Here is a 21,566-nt window from a genome sequence, read left to right on the forward strand (position 1 = left end):
TCGACACATCCCTCAGCTGTGGCTCTGGAGTGTGGACTTGTGGAGCCTTCCCCATTGCTTTGGGGTGCTCTGCCTTCTTCCTGTCCCTGATGAGTTTGAAAAGTGGGGGTATCACATGCATGTCCAAGGATCGGGGGTACCAGGGAGAACCTAGCAGTGGGTGAGTCTGGAAGGATCACCCACTACACTGCTGGCATAGGATCTTGCCAAGAGAGTCTATTGCCTCTCGGTGGATACAGATAGGGTTTGTAGGGATAAAAAGGCTACCTGTGGCCTCCCAATCTCTGCTGTGCAGCTTCAGCATTGTCCTTATCTGGGTACCCTGGTGTGCTGCAATATACCCGTGCTCCTTGGGACCCTGCACACAGTCTCTCCCTTTAGGCTCGTAGCTTTCAATGCCTTTTTCCTCACTAAACCTTGCATGCAGATTCACACTGCTGTCCCTTGTCCCAGGTATCCCTTGCTTTCCAGATGGAGGTTTTCCTAAAGTGGATGACTCTAAATTTAGACATCAAGAAAAGGTTGTTGTGTTGTGAATTTTTTTCCACGTGGATTTTATAAGAAATCAGGTTTAAAGCAAGATTTTGCTGAAAGGACCCTGATATAGCTGTCTCGAGTGAGGCTATGCCAGTGCCTGGCAAATACAGAGGTGGATGCTCACAGTCATCTAATGTATGGAACACAGGGCCCTCAATGGAGAAGCCAGAGAAAGTACCCAACAGCTGAAGGGGTCTGCAACCCTATAGGTGGAACAACAACATGAACTAACCAGTACCCCGGAGCTCGTATCTCTAGCTGCATATGTAGCAGAAGATGGCCTAGTTGGCTATCATTGGGAAGAGAGGCTCCTTGGTCTTGCAAACTTTATATGCCCCAGTACAGGGGAATGTCAGGGCCAAGAAGTGGGAGGGGGTGGGTAGGGGAGCAGGGTGTGGGGAGAGTATAGGGAACTTTCGGGATAGCATTTGAAATGTAAATAAAGAAAATATCTAATTAAAAAAAAAGAAATCAGGTTTAAGTGACTATAACATTGGTCCTCTTTCTGAGTCTAGCAAGCTTTTGGCTTATCTGTAAAATTAGTAAATTATAAAAGAACAGAAGGAGTAGGCTGGCAGCACCTGCCCTCCATACTTTAATGAATTCATGGGGATAGACATTTATTTACATAGGCTGTAAGTGTGGAGAAGGGTGGATGGGAAATGTCACACTCTCTTGAACACGGGTTTTCAAGACTGGATTAAAAGGCCTTCCTCGCTAGGCTGCCTGCTTTCCTCGGAACACACTAGCTATTTTGAGGTGTTCGTTTTTAGTTTATAAGATTCCAGTGTTACCTACCTCTGCACCATCCCCAGATTTACCCAGCTTGGCTCTGAAATTCTCAAGTCCCTTCATTATCTTCCTGTTTTGTCTTTGTAAGTCTTTGATGAGGGGGAAAACGGTTTTCACAGAATATTGAACAAATTACAGTAATTTAAAATTATGCATGCAATTAAGGAACTGTTTTTAGAGAGTATTAACTGTTGTCATACAGGAATGAATGTCATTTTGAAAATAATTGCAGTTTGCCACTTTGGCAAATTAAAATGACTTGCTCCGAAATGAGGGCTTGGTAATTTCGGAAGCATGCTGGTGATGGCTAGCCCTGTGGCCAGGGTCATGGCAGCCTGTGCCTGCGTGGCCCACTGGGATCCTTGCCACACGAGCCTCCAGGCTCCTGCCCAGCTGGTTCTTGCCTCAAGTGTTGTCATATGGCTGGTGCCAGCCCCTGCCCATAGATCTGGGAGCATTTGGCTTCTGATGTTTTTCTCTCCTGAAAGGAGAGGAGACCAGGTATAAAAAAGCAGCGACGTGGCCTGACTTTCCTTGGCTGGGCTCAGGGAGGTTGTACCTCGGGCCACAATCAAGGAGGACAGACTTTTCAATGTCCCTGCTTCTGTAAGCTTGAGTTGGCTGGTGCTTCTCCGGGTCCTCATTGTCAGGGGCGCTTCACTACCCTCCTGTGTCTCCATAAGTTGCTAGGTGGCCTTGCCACTTGGGAGTGTTAGCTAAAGAGAGCTTCCATGGTGAAGACTCTGAAGTCTCCTGCAGATGGGCAGGAGTGTATAGGATGAGTCCTCTCCCCCTTTCCTGTAGGCCACATAGTATGGCCACATAGTATCTGCTACAACCCTGCTGTGTGTCCTTGTTGCTCCAGGGACAGCAATTAGCTTTGTGTCCTGAGCTATCTTTGCCCTACCCGCTCAGAGCCTCTGGGTCCTCACCTCTGAAATGGAGACAACAAAACTGGCATCTCCCAGGGGTCAGAAGCTGGCAGGGGAAGCCCTTGGGGACGTGCCTGGCATGGCTCATGTGCCCAGGTGAGTTGTTTTTACTGCTGCTCCCCTCAGCTCTGGAAACTGTGACCGCACCAGGCTGCAGGCACTGGGGATCTTTGAGACGGTAGCTGTAACTCATGTAAGGGCTGCCAGCCTGCTGCTCTGGGCTGTGGATAGTCTAGGGCTGCACACAAGACAGTGTAGGTGGGAGACGGGTCTCCAGGGACCTCCCTCTGAAGACTCCACAAAATGGTGACGGGTAACAGTAGCTACATATATTTATTTAACTCTTGAAATGCTGGGTGTAGTGCTAAGTCAGTCTCTGTCTTTCTCTCTCCTTCCTTCACCCTCTCTCCTTCCTTCCCTCCCCCTGCCTCCCTCTCTCCTTGGTGGGGAAGGGAGTGTTATTATTTTGACACTCATTTTTAATCTTTTCAGCCACCTTGGCAATGGTACATTTGTTCTCATTTTTCAGCTGGGAAGTGGAGGGCTGGGGACACAGAGGATGGCGGGAGATCTGATTCTAAGCCTGCCCCAGTGTGTCTGTGGGTGCATTTGTCACCTGGTATCTTTACAGCCCTGCCTGCCAAGTCCATTCTCTTGGGAAGCTAGGTTGCCAGATCTCCAGGCCCTGGAAAGTCCAAATCTCCACCAAAGGTTTCCAAAGAGACCATGCTGAGAGGGTGGGGAGACACTGCTCACATCCTAGAGGGACCTGGAACACTAAAAAATGAAGACTGTTTGAGAGTCACTTATTCAGATCATTTAGCCTCTCTTTTTTCCCCCCTTAGGTTCTTGTATATCAGGAAAGGATAGGGAGGGAACGTGTAGTTGGCCAGCAAAATCGTCACACGCTATTCCTGCTTGTCCTGTGGTGGGCCTTAGGAGTTTGTATTTATGTGTATGCATCCTGTTTCAAACTGATTTCCCAGGCCTTTATAAACACCCACGCATTTCTTCAGCATAATGTTGTTTGTTTTTTCCATACTGATCTAGTTATTCAGAAGGGATTTTTTTTTAAAGAAAAAAGTCATTGTTTTTATTTAAACTTACAGTTTTTAAATACCTTTGCACTTAATTGTACTTGAGTCAAGTGGTGTTGTAGGGAGTGATGAACCTGTTTAACTGTATTGTAAGAATCAGTCAGCTTGTTTGCTAGATTCTCACATTTCTGAGTACCTTTTCCTCTGTTCTACACACACACATATTCACTCATACACTCACACAGATACACACTCTCATACACACTCACACACTCACTCTCACACACACTCACATGCACACACACACACACACTCTCACATTCACACACTCACACACACTATCACACAAACACACTCTCTTTCCACATATACACACACTCACACACACTCTCTCACATTCACACAGACACACTCACACACCTCTCATACAGACACACTCTCTTTCACATACACACATTCACACACTCACACACACACACTCTCAGTCACTCTCACACACACACACTCACACACACTATGACACAGACACACTCTCTTTCACATACACACTCACACACACACTCACTCTCTCTCACATTCACACAGACACACTCTCTTTCACATACACACACACATACACACTCACACACACTCTCACACTCTCAGTCACTCTCACACACACTCACACATGCACACACACACACACTCTCTCACATTCACACAGTCGCACAGACACACACACACTCTCACACAGACACACTCTTTCACATATACACACTCACACTCTCACACACACATACACACTCTCACACACACTCACACATATTCTCTCTCACACACACACACACACACACACACACACACAGTCACACACATACATAGTCACAGTGGGAGAGACTGGATTGGTGTTGACCTGGGTCTGGCTATACAATTATGATGATCCTTCTAATGAGATAAACAGTCAGGCTGATGCCTGGGTGGCCAGATGGCTTGACAGGGCACCCTCATTACAAGTGTGTAGCTTACCATTTCTTGTCACTAAGTATTGGCCCCAGTGATGAGAAAAGCCTAGCGTATGTGTGGTCCCTGACCATGGAAGAGCTTTTTCCTGCATCTCTTCTCTGTGAACTTCTGTTCCAGGGCCAATGTCCATTGAGTGCAGTGAGCTAAGAATACAAGAACATGTTGAGAGATGAAGAGGGCTTGGAGTCTATGCCCTAGTGGAGTGTGCATGAAGTAGGTCGGGGATTTCACTTTGCGGGTCTGTGTTGAGTAGAGACCCATAATAAACAGCCTTTGCTGTCTGTGGCACAAGCATCCAAGACAGCGGGGTCTGTTCAGAGTTGCTGGGGCAGGGGGACCTGCACTGGAGGGATGGCCCTGCAAACAGTGTAAGAGAGAACACTGGGCGGGTGTGTGTGTGTGTGTGTGTATGTGAGGCTGTCTTGTGGACTCCAAGCTTAAGCAGCAATGGAGACATCTGAACATTTCATACTTTAGGTTCTACCATGTCCAGATGCCATCGAGGGCTGTAGTTTCCCTACTGATAGTAATAATCTCCTGTAATAATTTGTAAATATTCCATCTGCTGCTCTATGGACAGGGCACTAAACTACCCAGAATTTTTATGTTGCCCATCTCTTGCCTGTAACTTATGATCCCCGATCGACTCCAGTCAGATCCAGGTCTCTGAGGTTTCCTGCATCTAACCGTCAGCCTTGAGGATCTCCCAGGGCAGGGTTGGACGGATGCCGATTGGAGTGGAGCTGTTGAAAGGGACCCGCTAGGTGTGAAAGTACCATGGGATTTTTCCTCACAATCTGGAGATGGGAAGGAGATTAGTGTGGCTAGAAATGTCCGTCTGTTCAGTGATTTCATTTTAATATGTGCAGATCAGAAACGCCCCCTGCTATCCAAGGCCGTGCTGTGTGCAGCAGTCAGTGTGAGTGGCAGAGGGCATGCTGTCAGTGTGCTGTGCTGTCGTCAGTGTGCTGTGCTGACGGTCCTCAGGACATGCGACATTGCTGTGCTTTCTCTCTTCCTTGTCGAGAGAAGGGACTATTCGTGTTTCCTTTTGGCTTTATCTCATTAAGGATTTAATCCTTGCTTATCATTTCATTGTTAAAATGATGAATTTTTTCTATTTGGTGGCTGGTCAGGTCTAGCCCCTACAGTAATAATACCAGTGTTCGCTGGAAATCATTAAAAATGTGCCACCCAGGGGCTAGAGAGAGAGCTCAGAGGTCAAGAGCACTTGTTCCCCTGGTAAAGTCCCTGGGTTCAGTTCCCAGCACCTATGTGGTAGCTCATATAGTCCGGTTATAGGGGACCTGATGCGCTCTTCTGACCTGTGTGTGCACCAGATGTGCATGTCATGATGGCACGGACACACATGCAGGCAAAACATCCACACACGTAAAGTCTAAATAAATAAATAAATACGTTTAAAAAAAACCCACCACCCAGTGTAGGGGACGAGGGAGGAGGGGGTACTGTGCGTATAAAAACATTTTGTTGGGGCTGGTGAGATGGCTCAGTGGTTAAGAGTGCTCTTCCAAAGGTCCCGAGTTCAAATCCCAACAACCACATGGTGGCTTACAACCATCTGTAATGAGATCTGACGCCCTCTTCTGGTATGTCTGAAGACAGCTACAGTGTACTTACATATAATAATAAATAAATCTTTTTAAAAACATTTGTTTTCACTTGTGATGAACTAAGAGTCCATAGTAGAAAATATAACACCTAAATCATTTTTAAGTGTTCAGTTCAGTGAAGTATATTCACATTTAATGTTGTAAATCTCTAATACTTTTCATTTGGTCAATCTCGTTAGCCATTAGACACTCTTCTTTCCACTGTCCATGGTCTGGGAGCTGTGCTCAGCTTATGTCCTGTTTGATCACTGAGGCTGCATCCTTAATAGTCTCATGTGACCACTGTGGCTACATCCTTAATAGAGTCATGTGGTCTTGGTCTTCCTGTTTATTTAACGTATTTTTTTATATTAATCTCTGCTGTAGCATCCCGCGGGTGAGTTCCTTTCTAAGCCTGAGTTCTGCACTGGTGGCATGTCCATCTCTGTCTACGTGTCTGCTGTGGGGCCCTAGGTTGGCTTCACGTCTCAGCTTGGTGAATGGTGTTGATGTGAATGTGTCTCACATTTCTTCAGGATTCTGCTTTCATTTTGGATGTAGCCCCAGAAGTGGGTTTGCTGCGTCACAATGATGTTCTGTTCTTTCCCATGATTTGGAGAAACTTGTCAGGTTCCTACTAGTGAAGATGCACGTGTGTGAGTGTGTGTGCATTTCCTGCTGGTCAGGTTTCCACTAGTGAAGATGCACGTGTGTGAGTGTGTGTGAGTGTGTGTGCATTTCCTGCTGGTATGTCTCAAGCCTGAGGTCCAGTAGGATAAAACAGGAAGATTGCAGATACTTCCTGCTTCTCCGATGTGTTAAAACTAACATACATATGAGATATTAATCTTGCCGGGGGAACATTGCCCAACAGGTGAGCCGGCTCCTGATTTTGGGAGGGGCCAACGTGAACTACAGGACAGAAGTGTTAAACAATGCCCCCATCCTGTGCGTCCAGTCTCACCTTGGCCATGAAGAAGTTGTCACTCTCCTTCTGGAATTTGGCGCCTGCCTGGATGGGATGTCGGAGAACGGTATGAACGCACTGTGCTACGCAGCTGCTGCCGGCCACATGAAGCTGGTGTGTCTGCTCATCAAGAAGGGGGCAAGGGTAAGCAGCAGCGGTTTTGACCTGGAGGGTGACAACAGGGTGTCTGAGAGGGTGGGAAATATCTTCCTGTCATTACTGGGATTGTTGGCCCCTGGGCCAGGCAGGCTTCATGGGCTTCATGCAGTGACTTGAGAAATTATAGAATCAGTGTAGAAGATTCAGTGTCTGACTGGGAGCCCCAGGAGGGAATGGTGGCCACATATGCCTATGCCATTGCTTTATTGGATGTTGTACGAGGCAGATTCCCAGCTACTGGCCACGTGTTCTGTTTTCCATCACTTAGAGGAACTTGAGCAGTTCCTACTGGTGAAGATACACATGTGTTGCACTATCCTGAATTTATTCTAGAATCTAACATGGCATCATAATTATTTGGAAGATGTTTTTTCAAAAGTCTTTTTCCTACATTTTGTGTGTGCTTGTGCGTGTGTGGGATGTGTGTGTGTGTGTGTGTGTGTGTGTGTGTATACACACACACACACACACACACACACACACACACACACTCATACATACATACATATATATGCATGCGCTATGTGGCATATGAGGAGTTCAGAAACCAGTGCACTGGAGGGAGTTGATTCTTTCCTTCTACTGCATGGATTCTGGGAATCAAACCTAGCAGCAGGTGCCTCTCCCTGATGAGCAGTCTTGCCTGCCCTGGTGAAATACTTCATGTTTCATGTCCCCTTCTTGTTCTATTCCATTTCGTTATTGTTTTAAAACAATCCTGTGAGTTCTCTGGTTCTTAGAGGTCCTGAGCTTGAGTTGTGGAAGCTGCCTAATGTCATCTTTCCTTTTCCCTTCTGGAACACTGGGCCTCTCTCTGTCTGTTGGAATCCCATGACCCCAGGAGCCTTCTACCAACCTCTTGCTGTTACCATTAGATAACTGTCTGCTACAATGAAGTGAGATGAATGCTGAGCTCAGCATAAGCCCTCTTTAGCTTAATATAAGCGTTATATGCATTTCACAGGCAAGCGAGCCTGTTGAGTGACAGTCGATAAAGCACTGTTTGTTGTCTTTTGCCTAGTTAGTTAATTTAGGCTTATAGTAGGTACAGAAATGTTATAAGTCCAGCATTTGGGACACATGAACCTCAGCTCTGGTGTTTGAAATAAAGCCTTATTGCTATGTGGCATTTGCCCCAATTTCTGGATACCAGCTATCTCTTAGCTTTCTTCTGAGTCCAGCAGTTCTTCCTCTGTCATATCTGAGAGCTTGCAGCAAGAGGCTAGCTGTCATGTTGGGGACTCTTGCAGAGTCCAAGTTATGAGGCAGCATGCCCCTAATTTTGCAAACAAACATGTCAGAGCTGGGCTTTGGGCTCTTTTTCAGTCCTGGGACTCCTTTGCTTAGATAAGGAATTCAGGGGTGCCTGCAAGCATCAGGCCTTTAGGAGACATGCGGCACTCACACATTTCTTCTAACTCCCTGGCACCCCCAACTTGTGTCTTTCCTTTATAATAAAAGCCAAGATGCCTCCCTGTATGTTTTCCTTTCTGTCCTTCCTATAGATCAATGTTCTATTCTATAAGTCCCTTCCTTTCTTTGGCTCCCTGGTTTAGTGACCAACCTCCCTCCCATCTCAACATCTGAAAATACTTCATCTTAGTGTCCCACTGGGAAGCATAGGGCTTTGTCTGAGGGTTCAGTCTGTGAGCTTTATGTAGTCTGCTGCGAGATGCCTGAGTGAGGAGACTGTCTTGTGGTTACTAGTCCTGCCAAGGGAACCTGAGGCATGGATTAGTGTTCTTATCCCAGTGAAAGGAGTCACAGGTTCAGAGCTGTCCAGAAAGACAAGTTGGAATGTGAACCCTTGCTCTTCTGCAGTAGCGTGAATTTGCATGTAGCCTTCAGGGCACATGTGTGTGCTCCCAGAGTAAAAGGATGCTCACCGTTACCTTTCCCCGACTTGTGCCCCCAGGTGGACCACTTGGATAAGAAGGGCCAGTGTGCACTCGTCCACAGCGCACTGAGGGGCCACAGTGACATTCTCCAGTACCTGCTGAACTGTGAGTGGTCGGCAGGCCCTCCCCAGCCTGGCACCCTGAGGAAGAGCCAAGCCCTGCAGCAGGCACTGACAGCCGCCGCCAGCATGGGCCACAGCTCGGTGAGTGGGGCCGTGGGGGTTCCTTCCCGAGACATGAGGCTTTGCGGCCCAGTTGTTTGGTCACAGCCTTCTAAGTTGAGAGCCACAGGCAACAAAAGGGAATGGAGATTTCAGAAAGTTGCTGTTGACCCTGACCAATGGAGTGCTTCTAGTGCTGCTGTCCTGGCTGTGACCAAGGTGGGGGATGAAATGCTCTCCTCAGGAGCCCTGCTGGCTGTTCAGTCTCTCCCGCTCTCACTTCCTCTCCTGTTTGCTCTTCCTTTACCTGGCTCTTCCCTCCCGGTCCCTTCAGTTCCTTCTTTTGTCCCTATATATATAGCCTTTAGACTACAATCACATGGAACCCTAGTTCTGAAATCATTCCTGAGTATTTGAAGGGTTTTTAAAACTCAAGCTTGGGTGTTTTTAGAGCCCGTGAGAATGAATGCTCATTATTTGAAGTTGCTACACCGAAGCAGAGATTCCATGCTCTGTTTCTTCCTGGATGTCACTGCTCTAGGTTTGGAGGTTTAATCATCTTCAGCTGGCCTGGTTCTCTGCCTTGGCTGTGAACATAATAACGTTTGCTCCCATTTTGCGGGTGTTTCCTCACTCTTTGTGATCTTTGAGCAATTGGAGGTGCCAGTGTTTGGAAATATTCTTTCCCCAAAATGACTGAAATTTGAACGCCAAGCTGGCTGGCTGGCACTTGGCACTTACACATGATGGCAGATAAACATATAAGCATGTATCGCTGGCTGGCTAATATTTGGCATGCATAAATGATAGTGCTAAGTACACATATCTGAAAACGCAGACATTTTCCTCTTGTATTTGTCTTAGTTTTTTTTTTAAACAAGACCTCAAATAGTCTAGTCTCTGTAACTCTGGATATTCCTGCTTCTACCTCCCAAGTGCTGGAGTCACAGGCATGGGCCACCATGCTCTCTGTCTTGTTCTCCAGTCTCAATCTGTGGCTTCAACATGAGAACAGTCATCTCTGGGAGGACATGAGCACATGCACACCCACACATGATGCGCGCACGTGCACACACACACACACACACACGATGCACGCCCACACACGGTACACACACACACACGATACACATGATGCATGCCCACACACGGTGCGGTGCACACACACAATACACACACACATACACACACGGTGCACACACACACACATGATACACACACATGGTGCACACCCACACACAGTGCATACCCACACATGATACACACACACACATACACACATACACATACACGGTGCACACCCACACATGATACATACACACACACACGCTCGGTGCACACCCACACATGGTGCACACACACACATGATACACGCATGATGCACACACATACACGGTACACACACACACCCACACATGGTGCACATGCCCTGTGTATGGAATTGATTCTGTTTTTAAGTCCTGTGCCCCACTCAGGAGCTGGCCTGGAGAACACTGAGCAGAGCCTGCCTTGGCACAACCAATAACCAGTTCAAGCAGAAGTGCTAGAGGCTAGGAATTCTAGAATCAAAGTCCCGAAGAGGGTACGATTTCCTATCACCATCAGAGTAAATGCCCAAATGTTCTGCACACACTTAATCAGAAATCTAAAACTGAGATGAGCACAGGTCAGGCTTCTCTCTGAACGCTCCCAGAAGGGCCTTTATGGCTTTGCTAGCTTCTAGAAGCCACTGCCTTCCAGCTAAGGCTGCTTCCTCCATCTTCGAGTCCACAACCTCCCTTGCTGCCCCTCCCTCTTACTCCCTCCTTAGATCCTGATGCCTCCTGTCCAATCCTAAGAATGCTGTGGTTGTGCCAGGTAAGCAGCAGACTGTACACCCACAGAATTGCTCCATTTCAAGGCCTGTGATTTCCTCCTGCTATTTACGGAGCTTGGCGCATCCTCGGATTAGACCCAGTCAGCATACTGTAAACAGTATGGATTGGGAGCCTGGAGAATGGCTTTGTCCCAGTCGCCTGTCACTCGGGATGCTGCAGGCTCTGGTCTAGCGGGTACAGATACTTCAGCTCTCCTGCCTCCAGCTTGGGACCTGCTCTGCTTTTTAACAGGAAGATGCTCAGAAGGGAGAGGAACAGAGCTGTCAGGAGAAAAATCACCTGGACAGTACTGAAAGAAAAATTTCACTGTTAAAAGAAAATCGCACCCTGTTTTCTTTCCTTGTGAAGAATGGCCTAATGGTGACTTATGCAGAAACTGCACTTTATGTGATCTGCTGGGTCCTTTGTTGATTACATTGGCATATTTGGGTCATGTTGGAATTCATTAGAATTCTGAGTACCTGCTAATCCTGAACAGAGTTGCTGCAATTCCCTGAGATTGTTGTATTTTTTAATTCTCCCCAGTGAAAGTGTGAATGGCATACGAATTATGCCGGGAAATGGCTTTCATTATGTTTTCTTCACTTGCACAGCACAAGATAATAATGGTTAAAAAACAACACTCTTTCCTTTGATCTATGGGCTATAATAAGCACCCATTGCTCCGAGAGCTCATTAAATCACCTTGCCACGTCTGACAGGTCGTCCAGTCCTTGCTGGGAATGGCAGAGGAACATGAAATCGAAGTCAACGGCACCGACACGTTGTGGGGAGAAACAGGTAATTATGCTTCCAGTGTTTGTAGTCAGCAGCCGCGTGCGTGACGTCCCAGCCCCGCTGTGGCCTGATCGCCTTAGAGTGGCTGGTGATGCATATACTCCTGTTTTCGTTTTGTCACGAGGCATTTGAAGCCTAAAGCCTTTTCAACTTGCCAAATGAGTAGTGGAACTCTGGAAGTAGTGAAAGGGACTCCTTTTGAGTTAGACGGGCTGTTACCCCGTGCACTTGAGGGCAACCGGCACACGTGTTTAATCCCAGCACTTGGGAGGTAGAGGCAGGCGGATTTCTGAGTTCAAGGCCAGCCAGCACTATACAGAGAAACCCTGTCTTGAAAAACCAAAAAAAAAAAAAAGAAAAAAAAAAAGAAAAAAGAAATGCCTTAGTAAGGCTTCATGTTCACACACGTCCCAACCCACCCGATCCTTCCTTGAAGCCTGGCTAAGGAATCCAGGCAGCAGGTCCATCATCAAGCAAATCAAAGATGGCTCAGTAGGGAAAGTGTGACTCAATGTGTCTTGTGGAATGAGGACAGAGCTCAGGTCTCACAGACCCGTCTAAAATACTTAATACAGTCTGGAGTCCCTCCCAGTTGGTCAAGGTAGGAGGGCTGCCTGACTTAGTGGGGAAAAAGATTAATATTAAAATTAATGAAGTTACTGCTGCTTTGAAATTTTCCATTCGACAGATGTAACCAAGGTGCTTTCCCGGCTTCATACGTGATGCATTTGGATGCTTTATTTATTTATTATTTATTTATTTATTGCACAGATTTGTTTCTGACTTCTTCTAGGTTATTTTCTTAACAGAACAGATGGTGGTGTGGAGAGTTTATTAGCTAGTTCACACTTGAGAGAAACCTTAGAGATTTTCCTGGTGGGAGAGCAGGCCTGCCCTCCAGAGCCACATGGCCTGCTCTTGGAAGCCACCATCAGCTGGCTTCCTATGGCTTGCTATGGACTGGAGGAGGAGTGAGCCATGGTGTGAGTTACAGAGACAGTGTAGATCCAGATGGTGTGGATCAGCCCCTTCCCCACTGAGATTCTGCCAGTTGGTTGATGTCTGAAGAGACACTTGAAAAATTAAAGACTTCTCACTTAAAAAAAGAAAAAAGAAAGGTCCACATTTATTATCTCGTAGATTCTGAGAGCCGGAAGTCTAGGCTAATGGGGCTGAGCTCCCAGCTTCAGGATCTCATCTAGGTATTGGCTTGAGATGTGTTCCCATCAGACTCACCAGATTCTAAGCACTGAGCTTGGTCACAGATTTCATCTCTTTCCAACTGTCCGGGGGTCTGGTGAAAAGACAGACGCTGTGACCTGGAAAACAGTTCTTATCATCATCAGTAGGGATTTGGGTGTATTTAATCAGCCAAGAGGTTTTTTATTTTTGGGGGGGGGGTTCTTTCTTTCATTTATTTTTTGAGAATTTCATACAGTATCTTGACCATACTCTCCTTCCCTGCCCAGAACTCTCCCTCACCAACTTCATCATTCTCATTCAGTCTCTCAAGAAACAAAAAGCAACACAAAGCACACACACACACACACACACACACACACACACACACACACACATCCAATAGTGTTGGCCAATGGAGACTGTGGTTGACAGGCCCAGTGTCACTCCACTGAAGAAAACAGGTTATCCCTCTTCCAGCAGCTATTGGTTGGTTGCAAATGGCTCCTTGGTGAGAGGTGGGCATTTGTTCCCACCTCCCCTTCTCCATGCTAGGGTTTTGTCTAGTGAGGATGCCCCAGAGTAGGAAACACACTGGCTCTAGGAATCTCTCAAGTAGGGTTTGGATCAGTGCAAATCTTGCCCCAGGGCCCAGTGGTTGGTGGATTGGCTGAAGTTCTGGTTGGAACTTGGGGCTCACACTCCAAGCAGTCCCGGACCTTTGAAGTTGGAGAGGTGGGGGATAGGCAAGAAGCTGAGGGCAGGGATTGACCTGTCCTCATTGTTTGAGACAGATTTGGCTGGCCTGGAATTCACTGTGAAGGACAAGCTAGCCTCTGACTTGTGCAGTCTTCCTACCTCACCCTTTAACTGTCAGAATTATGTAGGCGTTCACCACCAGGCCCAGAAGTCAAGAGTTTTATTGATTGAGAGGATTTGAAAATACAACATTTAAAGTAAGTAAAGGCCGGGCCAGCTGTCCATCGGGCTTAGAGAGCCACAGCAGCCCTCCAAGAGTCCCGTGCTTCCTTCATCCCTGATGACCGCAGCCCTGAACCTTTCTGCCTGCCACAGCTGCCCATGTCAGGTGAACAGCCTGACACCTCACAAGGCACAACTTAGAGGAGAGAATATCAGCAGATTTTGGGCCTGACTGCACGTGTGCTGGCTGGATGCTGAGAGCTGTACTTCGGATTTGACCATTGGGGTCTATTACTTGACTCCAAGTGTGGAATTGAGAGAAATGTGGGTGGTGAGCAGGGTTCTGACTTAGCACACCCTGAAGTGACAGTGGTTCACAGGCCATCGGGTCACAGCCTTCATCACCAGCTTCTTCTAAGCATCAGGGCCTGGCCTTTCCTTAGCGACTGTAGGGTAGTGCTCCCCACATGTTGTCTGGTCCTCATCACAGTAGGAATTCTCAGCAGTGAGAGTGGTTGCTTGGTCAGTGGCTTTGCCTGGTTCTCATTCTTTTTTGTTTTTGTTTTTAAGAATTATTTATTTTATTTTATTTTGGTTTTTCGAGACAGGGTTTCTCTGTATTAGCCCTGGCTGTCCTGGAACTCACTCTGTAGACCAGGCTGGCCTCGAACTCAGAAATCCACCTGCCTCTGCCTCCCAAGTGCTGGGATTAAAGGCATGCGCCACCACTGCCCGGCTTATTTATTTTATGTATATGAGTACACTATAGCTGTCTTCAGATACACCAGAAGAGGGTATCAGATTCCATTACAGATGGTTGTGAGCTACCATGTAATTGCTGGGAATTGAACTCAGGACCTCTAGAAGAGCAGTCAGTGCTTTTAACCACTGAGCCATGGCTCCAGCCCCTGGTCCTCATTCTTGAGTGTTCTCAACAGTGCTTTGTGTCCAGAACATCCCAGATCCTTGTGTGTTGGCCACAAGATAGGCCAGGGTCCAGAGAATGGCTCCTTGTGCAGGGTGTGGGAAGGTAGAGGAACAACGGGAGCTTTATATGGAGAATGCACTCATTCTTTCTCCTGGAACCCTTGTATCTATCTGTTTACAAGTCTTCTCCGTGTAGATCTAGCTGTAAACAACTTGGCTTTAAGATCCTGGCTGGCTGGGGGGGGGGGGGGTTGTCAAGGCGGTTTCCACATCTGTTTCAGGCATACCCACCCAGCTTTGAAGGGTGCAGTGTCTCTGTGCTGTCTGGCACTCCGCATCTGCCATCACTGGCGTGCGATGCTGAGAGGCGAGCACCAGCTCCTGCACTAGGTACTTCCTCACTGTCGTCGGGACAGACCCATGCAGGGTCTGTGCACCCGCTTCACAGCATCCACGTCTGGGCATCATGACTCCTACTGATTGAAAGCAGGAGGATGTCTGAAGTGACGCCCGCTCTCAACCAGAAAGGCCAGGGAGAGACCTGATGGGGAGGGGTAGCCGAGAGGAGGAGGCATGGATGATCCTTAGTGCTTGAACTGATGTGTCCTCATGTGTCATCAGGAAGAGCTGGCTCAGAAGAGCAAGAGCTTTATTGCAGGTTCCAGAGACTTTCATCTAAAACCGTGTTTAGTCTGAGCACTGGGATGAACCCACATGTTTTAGAAAACTCCTAAGTACCTGCTGATTTGGGGAGCAGAGGGCTTTACTTAGAAACCCTTCCTTTTCACAGAGCTGCTGCTGCTGCTTGTCTGGGCGGTGTTTAGAGACAAGCCCTTCAAAGTGAGTTAGTTCTGTGGTTGCAATAGCACTGAGCCACTGCCTTCCTTTCCCCACGCCTCCTTCCTTGTCTCCTCTTCCTTTCTCTCCTCTCCTCGTCTTCAGAGGAGAGTGAGTCCCGACCTGTTAGCAGAAATGGCACCGCCAGTGAGGCCACCACTGTACCACCCACAGACTGTCAGATGAGGATCATCCCACAGTTCTGGGCAGCCTGAAACATGGCGGGAGCCCATCAGATGCCTGGATTATCTGCCTCAGCATTCCACAGCCATGACGAGTCAGCCCCGGCTCCCACAGAGTCCCAACTGAATTGAGTTACTGTTTCCACATCAGTGTTTGATGTGGATCAACCCAAGCCGAGACAACCAGGGACACTTCACTGGCGACCTAATACGATGCTGTGGGAACTGACAGACCATGTTCCCAGCACCAGGCTTCGGTCCAGCCTGAGTCTGCACCCTGCTTCTGTTTAGATGGAAATAGGGTTCTCACTTTGCAGCCTGCTCTCTGAGAGCAAGGACTTCTCCACCATGGCTCCCATCTGCCTGGTCTGCAGAGACTGTTTCCACAGACTGTCGAGCTGTTTCATCAGGATCAGCTGTGGTGTACACACTGTGGGCTTCCCGAGCCCAGGAATTCCTGTGTTTCTCACTCTCGTGTGACTGCTTTGCCTAATGCTGTCCTGGGAGTTTCTCCAGGGTAGAGGTGTTGGCCACTTGTGCTATCAGTTCTACCTGTGGCTACTGAGCAGAGGAGTGGACAGTATTGGGCTCATCTAGGACTTGCTGTGTTGGGTATTGACCAAGTGAGAACGTCGAAAACAAAAGAAAGCTTTACAGCTTTAAGGCCGAGGATGTTCATTTTGTGGAATGAGAAGCACTTGGTAGATAGGGATAGTGCGAGAGAGACAAGTGACACGATTTTGTTTGGTGATAGTCCTGGCCTGCCATGTTGGATTCATAGCTCTGTGTATGTGTGTGTGGGGGGGGGGGGCACAAGGGGTGAGTGCTGCTGCCAGCTGCTGAGTGTATCGCTCCCTGGTGTAGTATAGCCATGGTCCCTGCACACTTTCTCCCCCTTGTCTCTATAACATCGCCCTCTCCTGATCCTTGCCTGCCCTCCAGCAAGCTGTTGTATATTGACTTGGTCCTGGGCTTTGTGACTATAGGATGATAGATGCCTCTGGGGGCTGTGCTTTCCTAGTTACTGAAAAGGGGTGTCCCAGCATGTCCCATCAAAGTAGGTTAAGACTGACTGACTGCTCTGTGTAAAGTGTCAGGTCTTTTGTTTTGAATCAGTGCTATTTTTGTTGGTGAAAATTTACAAGTGAGTTTGGCTATTGTAAGTAATTGGCTCCCACCGCCAAAGCTGTTCCTAAGGTGAGCCAAGTTTTCTCTTCTGTCAGTGGAATGAGAGATTTGGGTTGGGGAGTGTGGGCGGGCACAAGCTTCCTAGTCCTACTCACTGTTGGCTCTTCCTGGGCAGAATGTGGCCACCTCTGTCCAAAGTATCGCCCTGTCAGAGGGGTGCTGTGTTCTCCAGGCCTCCAGTTGTAGGGTAGGCTGGATGCGTATACCTACCTGCACACAAGGTCACAGAGCTGAGAAAGCATTTCATCCTTTGTAATTTAAGTGTCCCTCCTGACTCTGTGGACTCATTTTCCTTTCTGTTCTGTGGCTTTTGAACTAATATCTAAGGTTTAGGGCGCCATGGAAGTCTAGGTTTACCCATGGCTACCTCAGGCCTCAAAGAACGGAGTAGAGTGCCTTATTATTTACTAATGACTGCTTGTTCATTTTTATTTTATCTTTGGTCTTTAGGTAGATTGGAGAGCTTTTAGTAAGAATTTATATTTTAACCTTGCTGTGTTCAATTTGGTCCTTACGACATTCAGGGTTTGGTTTTGTTTTGTTTTGTTTTGTTTTGTTTTGTTTAAGACTTATTTATTTATTTTATGTGAATACACTGTTGTTCTCTTCAGACACACCAGAAAAGTGCATCAGATCCTACTACAGATGGTTGTGAGCCACCATGTGGTTGCTGGAAATTGAACTCAGGACCTCTGGAGAGCAGTCAGTGTTCTTAACCACTGAGCCATCTTTCCACTCTCTTACTTCGTGGTCCCAGGCAAGCTGGTGAGCTTTTCTGGGAACAGATAAGACTAGCTAGCACGTGCCCCCCAGGAGTTGTGTATGAAATGGTTTCATGGATACAAAAAAACACATTCAGGTTTTTTAAATACACACATAAGTGTGTGTATTTACTTAAAATGCTTGGGACCAAAAAATTTTTCAAACTTGTGAGTTTTCCAGAGTATATGGGTGTTTTCATAACTAGCAATGTTCTAAGTTGAAAACTTGGAGCATAGTTAAGCAGGCATTTTTGAAGAGTTTCACAGTTTGGCTTTGAGGATTTGGGACACTCACCCTTTCTTTGTTCCCCCCATAGCACATGACCAGGTGAGAGACTAGAGAAAAGGCATGTGTCCAGTACTCTCTGGGGTCTGTTGAGAATGTGAAACACTGACCTAGAAATGTGACATGCCTTCCTGCCTTTCCTCGGACACCCACTGTGATGCCCTCCACAGGACTCTGTCCACCTCATCTTGTGCTGAGATATCAGGGAGAGAAAGACAGACCATGATACTTGTTTTCATGGCCTCGGTGACCTTAGGCACGCCTTTGGTGTCTTGGCAGATAGCTGAATCTATCCGAAGTGTGAACACTCTCAGCGTGCTTTGGGAGTGACAGCTGTTCAGAGCTGTGGTCTTCGTTCAGGTGTTAGAGGAGCAAGGTGTTTATGAGATAGGAATAATGTCATCTGTGCCTTAGGATGTTATGTTCCCGATGCTCCCAAGGCATAGTTGAAATAATATCAGAATAGGGTCAAAAGTGGGGCAGGACTCAGATCCAGATGTGCGTGCAACACATTGGTACTGATGTGCTCGTAAGATGTTCTGCTGTTCTGGTCTCAGGAGCCCCATGGCCAGAGTGAGAAGGGAACACAGCCATTGCACGCTGTTCATACTGTCTGTGGGAGAGCTTGGTAGCCCTTTGGGGGGCACAGGATCTTGTTCTGGTCTTTTCCTTCTAAAGACATCCACATGTCGTTGTTTGTGAATTCAGTGTCTTTAGAAGAGACCTCCTAGAGGCAGCAGTGAAGGAGCCAGGAACTCAGGTGGCATCCACTCTCTAACTTCGTGGTCCCAGGCAAGCTGGTGAGCTTTTCTGGGAACAGATAAGACTAGCTAGCACGTGCACCCCCAGGAGTTGTGTATGTGGGGCTGGAGGGATGACATTTGTTATATTACTTAATATCTTAGTAGTAGTAATAACTTATCATAAGTCTAGCTGCATGTAACAGCTCTTGAACATCTGTCAGCCGCTGAGCACTGCAGAATACCACAGGGTAGGTTCTATTTAACCTCAAGGAGCACATAGGAGACCGCTGTCTAGTACACTTGCGTGAGGTTAAAGGAACTGAGCTACACAAAGTTCTACCTCTTGCCCTAGATCACAAAACAAATTCTCCTAATCTACTGGCTTCTAACCCGGCCACAATGAGGTGGCCTTTCTGAGACCCCGCCCCCACTGTTTACTTCTAACTGCTGCCTTCCTTTTTATATATATATAAATGGGAAAAGCCGACATAACATGGAAATAAATTGCACAAACAAACACACACATCTAAACAAAACTGGGCTGTTCTGCTGACGATGACCTCATGGCCAGAGGAAGTGTGTATAGCAGCAGGTGCAGGCTCTTGCTTAAGAGCTCAGGGGTGTTCATGAAGGGCAGTTGGCATTTTCCATAGGTAATATGTAAAAGGTAGTTATCTGGCTTGGAGGAGTGGTCTCTATCACCTTCCCTCCAAGCCTCCACGTCAGGTCTGAGAAGCAAGTAAGGTGCATCCCTGGTTCTCACCCTCAGGGCAGCATCCCTGGTTCTCACCCTCAGGGCAGCATCCCTGGTTCTCACCCTCGGGGCAGCATCCCTGGTTCTCACCCTCAGGGCAGCATCCCTGGTTCTCACCCTCGGGGCAGCATCCCTGGTTCTTACCCTCGGGGCAGCATCCCTGGTTCTCATCCGCAAGCCCTGGACCACTGCAGGGGCCCACCCTGTGTGTGCTTGAGTGACAGCTCTGTTAGAACACTTCATAAACAGCCTTGTCTGTGATGAGATGACTGTGTTCCCAGCAAGCTGACAGTTGAGAGTTGTTTCTTTTTTTAAAATCAAATCTTTGCCCGGAGAACTTCAATATGTAAAGGATTCTGCCAAATGATCCATTTTATGGTGCCAAGGAGTGTTTCTCCGTGATGTTTTCAGTGAGCTCGGATGGCTAAGTGTCAGTTAGGTTTTTCCTAAAATGAACATCTGCCGGGACGAATCTGCTCGTGCTCAGAAGACAGCGCTGCCAAGGTGAAATCACTCAGGATTGTCAGGATAGGGAGGGGATGTGCTTGCTTTTGGTTTTTTTTTTTTGTTTTTTTTGTTTTTTTTTTAATTCAATCACACAGATGATATCTTGTTAAGCGATTGCCAAGTAAAAGCACTTGTGCCTGGCTTCAGTGCCTCGTGTTCACAGGGACTGGGGCCTTTCCTTTCACGTGTCCTTGTGTTTTATTGGCCAAACACAAAGCAGCAATGTCCTCTTTCCCACCCTGGTCCTGCCTTTCACACCCCACCCCTGCCCCCACTCCTTTTTTGTCTGATGAAGCCAAGTTCACTGACCCTCATTAGAGCTGGGGCCAAGGTTGGCTTTCTCAGCAGGATGGTTGGAATTCCTGAGCATAGCTTGTTTTGAGTTTGTTTGTTGTAGCCCTCCATGCTTCCGAATATGGGAATGTGGTATCCTGAAATCCTCACCTCTGTGGAAACTTGAGATGCATCCTCGCCTGGGGAGTTTGGTGATGGAGCTAAAAATACTCACTCTGGGTAGAAGAGGAAGCCAGTGCTCCAGTGTCTGTCATCAGCAGTGTCTCCTTAGGAATTCCTGTATAGAACCTGATCTGGTTTGAGGCTGAGCAGAGTGGACCTGCGCTGACAGGTTCTTAATCGCCCCCCCCCCCCCCACAGCAGGTCTGCACTAACAAGCACACAGCAAATCAAATCTGGCTGTGGAGAAAGAAGAAGGTGGGAATCTGACCCCGTCGCCAGGCCTGGCAGGGCGGGCACGCTTGTCAGCTTGTCAGCTGCTCCAACGTCCGGCTTCTCTGCTGGCTGGTGAAACACACGAATCCTATTTTTAGCGCAGGGCTGTCTGATGTGTTACTGTCAAGACTTCAGCAGCAGCTGCAGCAGAGATTCCAGATTCCGACTTAAAGGCACCCCGTTTCTCAGTGGTGAAGCCCCTTCACTAAATGAGAGGGGGGAGTGTTGAGTAGGTGGACCATCCAGTCTCAAATGCAAGACCGGACTTGTCTCTTTCCGGGGACTCCTAGGTCTCGGTGTGCAGACACATGTGTGCACCCCTGATTTCTTTCTCCTCCTGCTTGGGTCCAGCCATGGAAAGAGGAGGAGAGTCCCTGAGTGGAGGAGAGTTCCAGAGCAGCAGCTGGCACCCAGGTCTTTTATGGCCCACTTGAGGGCTCCTGCAAGATCAGTTGAGATAACGTATATTATAGGAGAAGAAAACAAAACAATTTTTATATCCTTCAGAACCCCTAGGGGAGGGACAGACTTTTGTAATGAAAGGCACGTCAGCTGGAGCCATGCACACCAGTGTTGCTCTCCTTGAGGCAGAGGTGCACATGACAGAGAAATGAGCATGGCTCACAGGGACTGCACAGGCCCAAGCTTCGGACTCAGCCTCTGCATAGGCTGTGAGACAGAGACAGGTAACATGGGCGAGGCCACACGTGTGAGGTTCTCCAGTGAATCCATACCTGATCCTCCCTAAACAGAGGAGATGTCTATCAAGGGAGGGTTCCCACAGGGACATCAGCTTCCCA

The 21,566-nt window shown here is 47.7% G+C and overlaps 1 protein-coding gene across 14 annotated transcripts in view, besides 1 other annotated feature; it reads left to right on the forward strand.

Moving 5' to 3' along the window:
- The window catches only part of Tanc1 (tetratricopeptide repeat, ankyrin repeat and coiled-coil containing 1), a 234,393-nt gene that overhangs the window by 196,710 nt on the left and 16,117 nt on the right, over positions 1–21,566 (forward strand). For all 14 annotated transcript variants that reach the window (XM_017319203.2, XM_030251967.1, XM_017319205.2 and 11 more), the window contains 3 exons: positions 6,788–7,024; positions 8,955–9,140; positions 11,677–11,755. In XM_017319203.2, coding sequence (XP_017174692.1) covers positions 6,788–7,024; positions 8,955–9,140; positions 11,677–11,755 — 502 coding nt within the window. The remainder of the gene's footprint in view (positions 1–6,787; positions 7,025–8,954; positions 9,141–11,676; positions 11,756–21,566) is intronic.
- Positions 20,243–20,831: an enhancer, noted in NCBI's record as "VISTA enhancer mm282". NCBI's record gives its function as "enhancer in: heart[4/5]" and the evidence as "EXISTENCE:transgenic organism evidence [ECO:0001131][PMID:17130149]".

The sequence above is a fragment of the Mus musculus genome, chromosome 2 (assembly GCF_000001635.26).
Source record: "Mus musculus strain C57BL/6J chromosome 2, GRCm38.p6 C57BL/6J".
Lineage (NCBI taxonomy): Eukaryota > Metazoa > Chordata > Mammalia > Rodentia > Muridae > Mus > Mus musculus.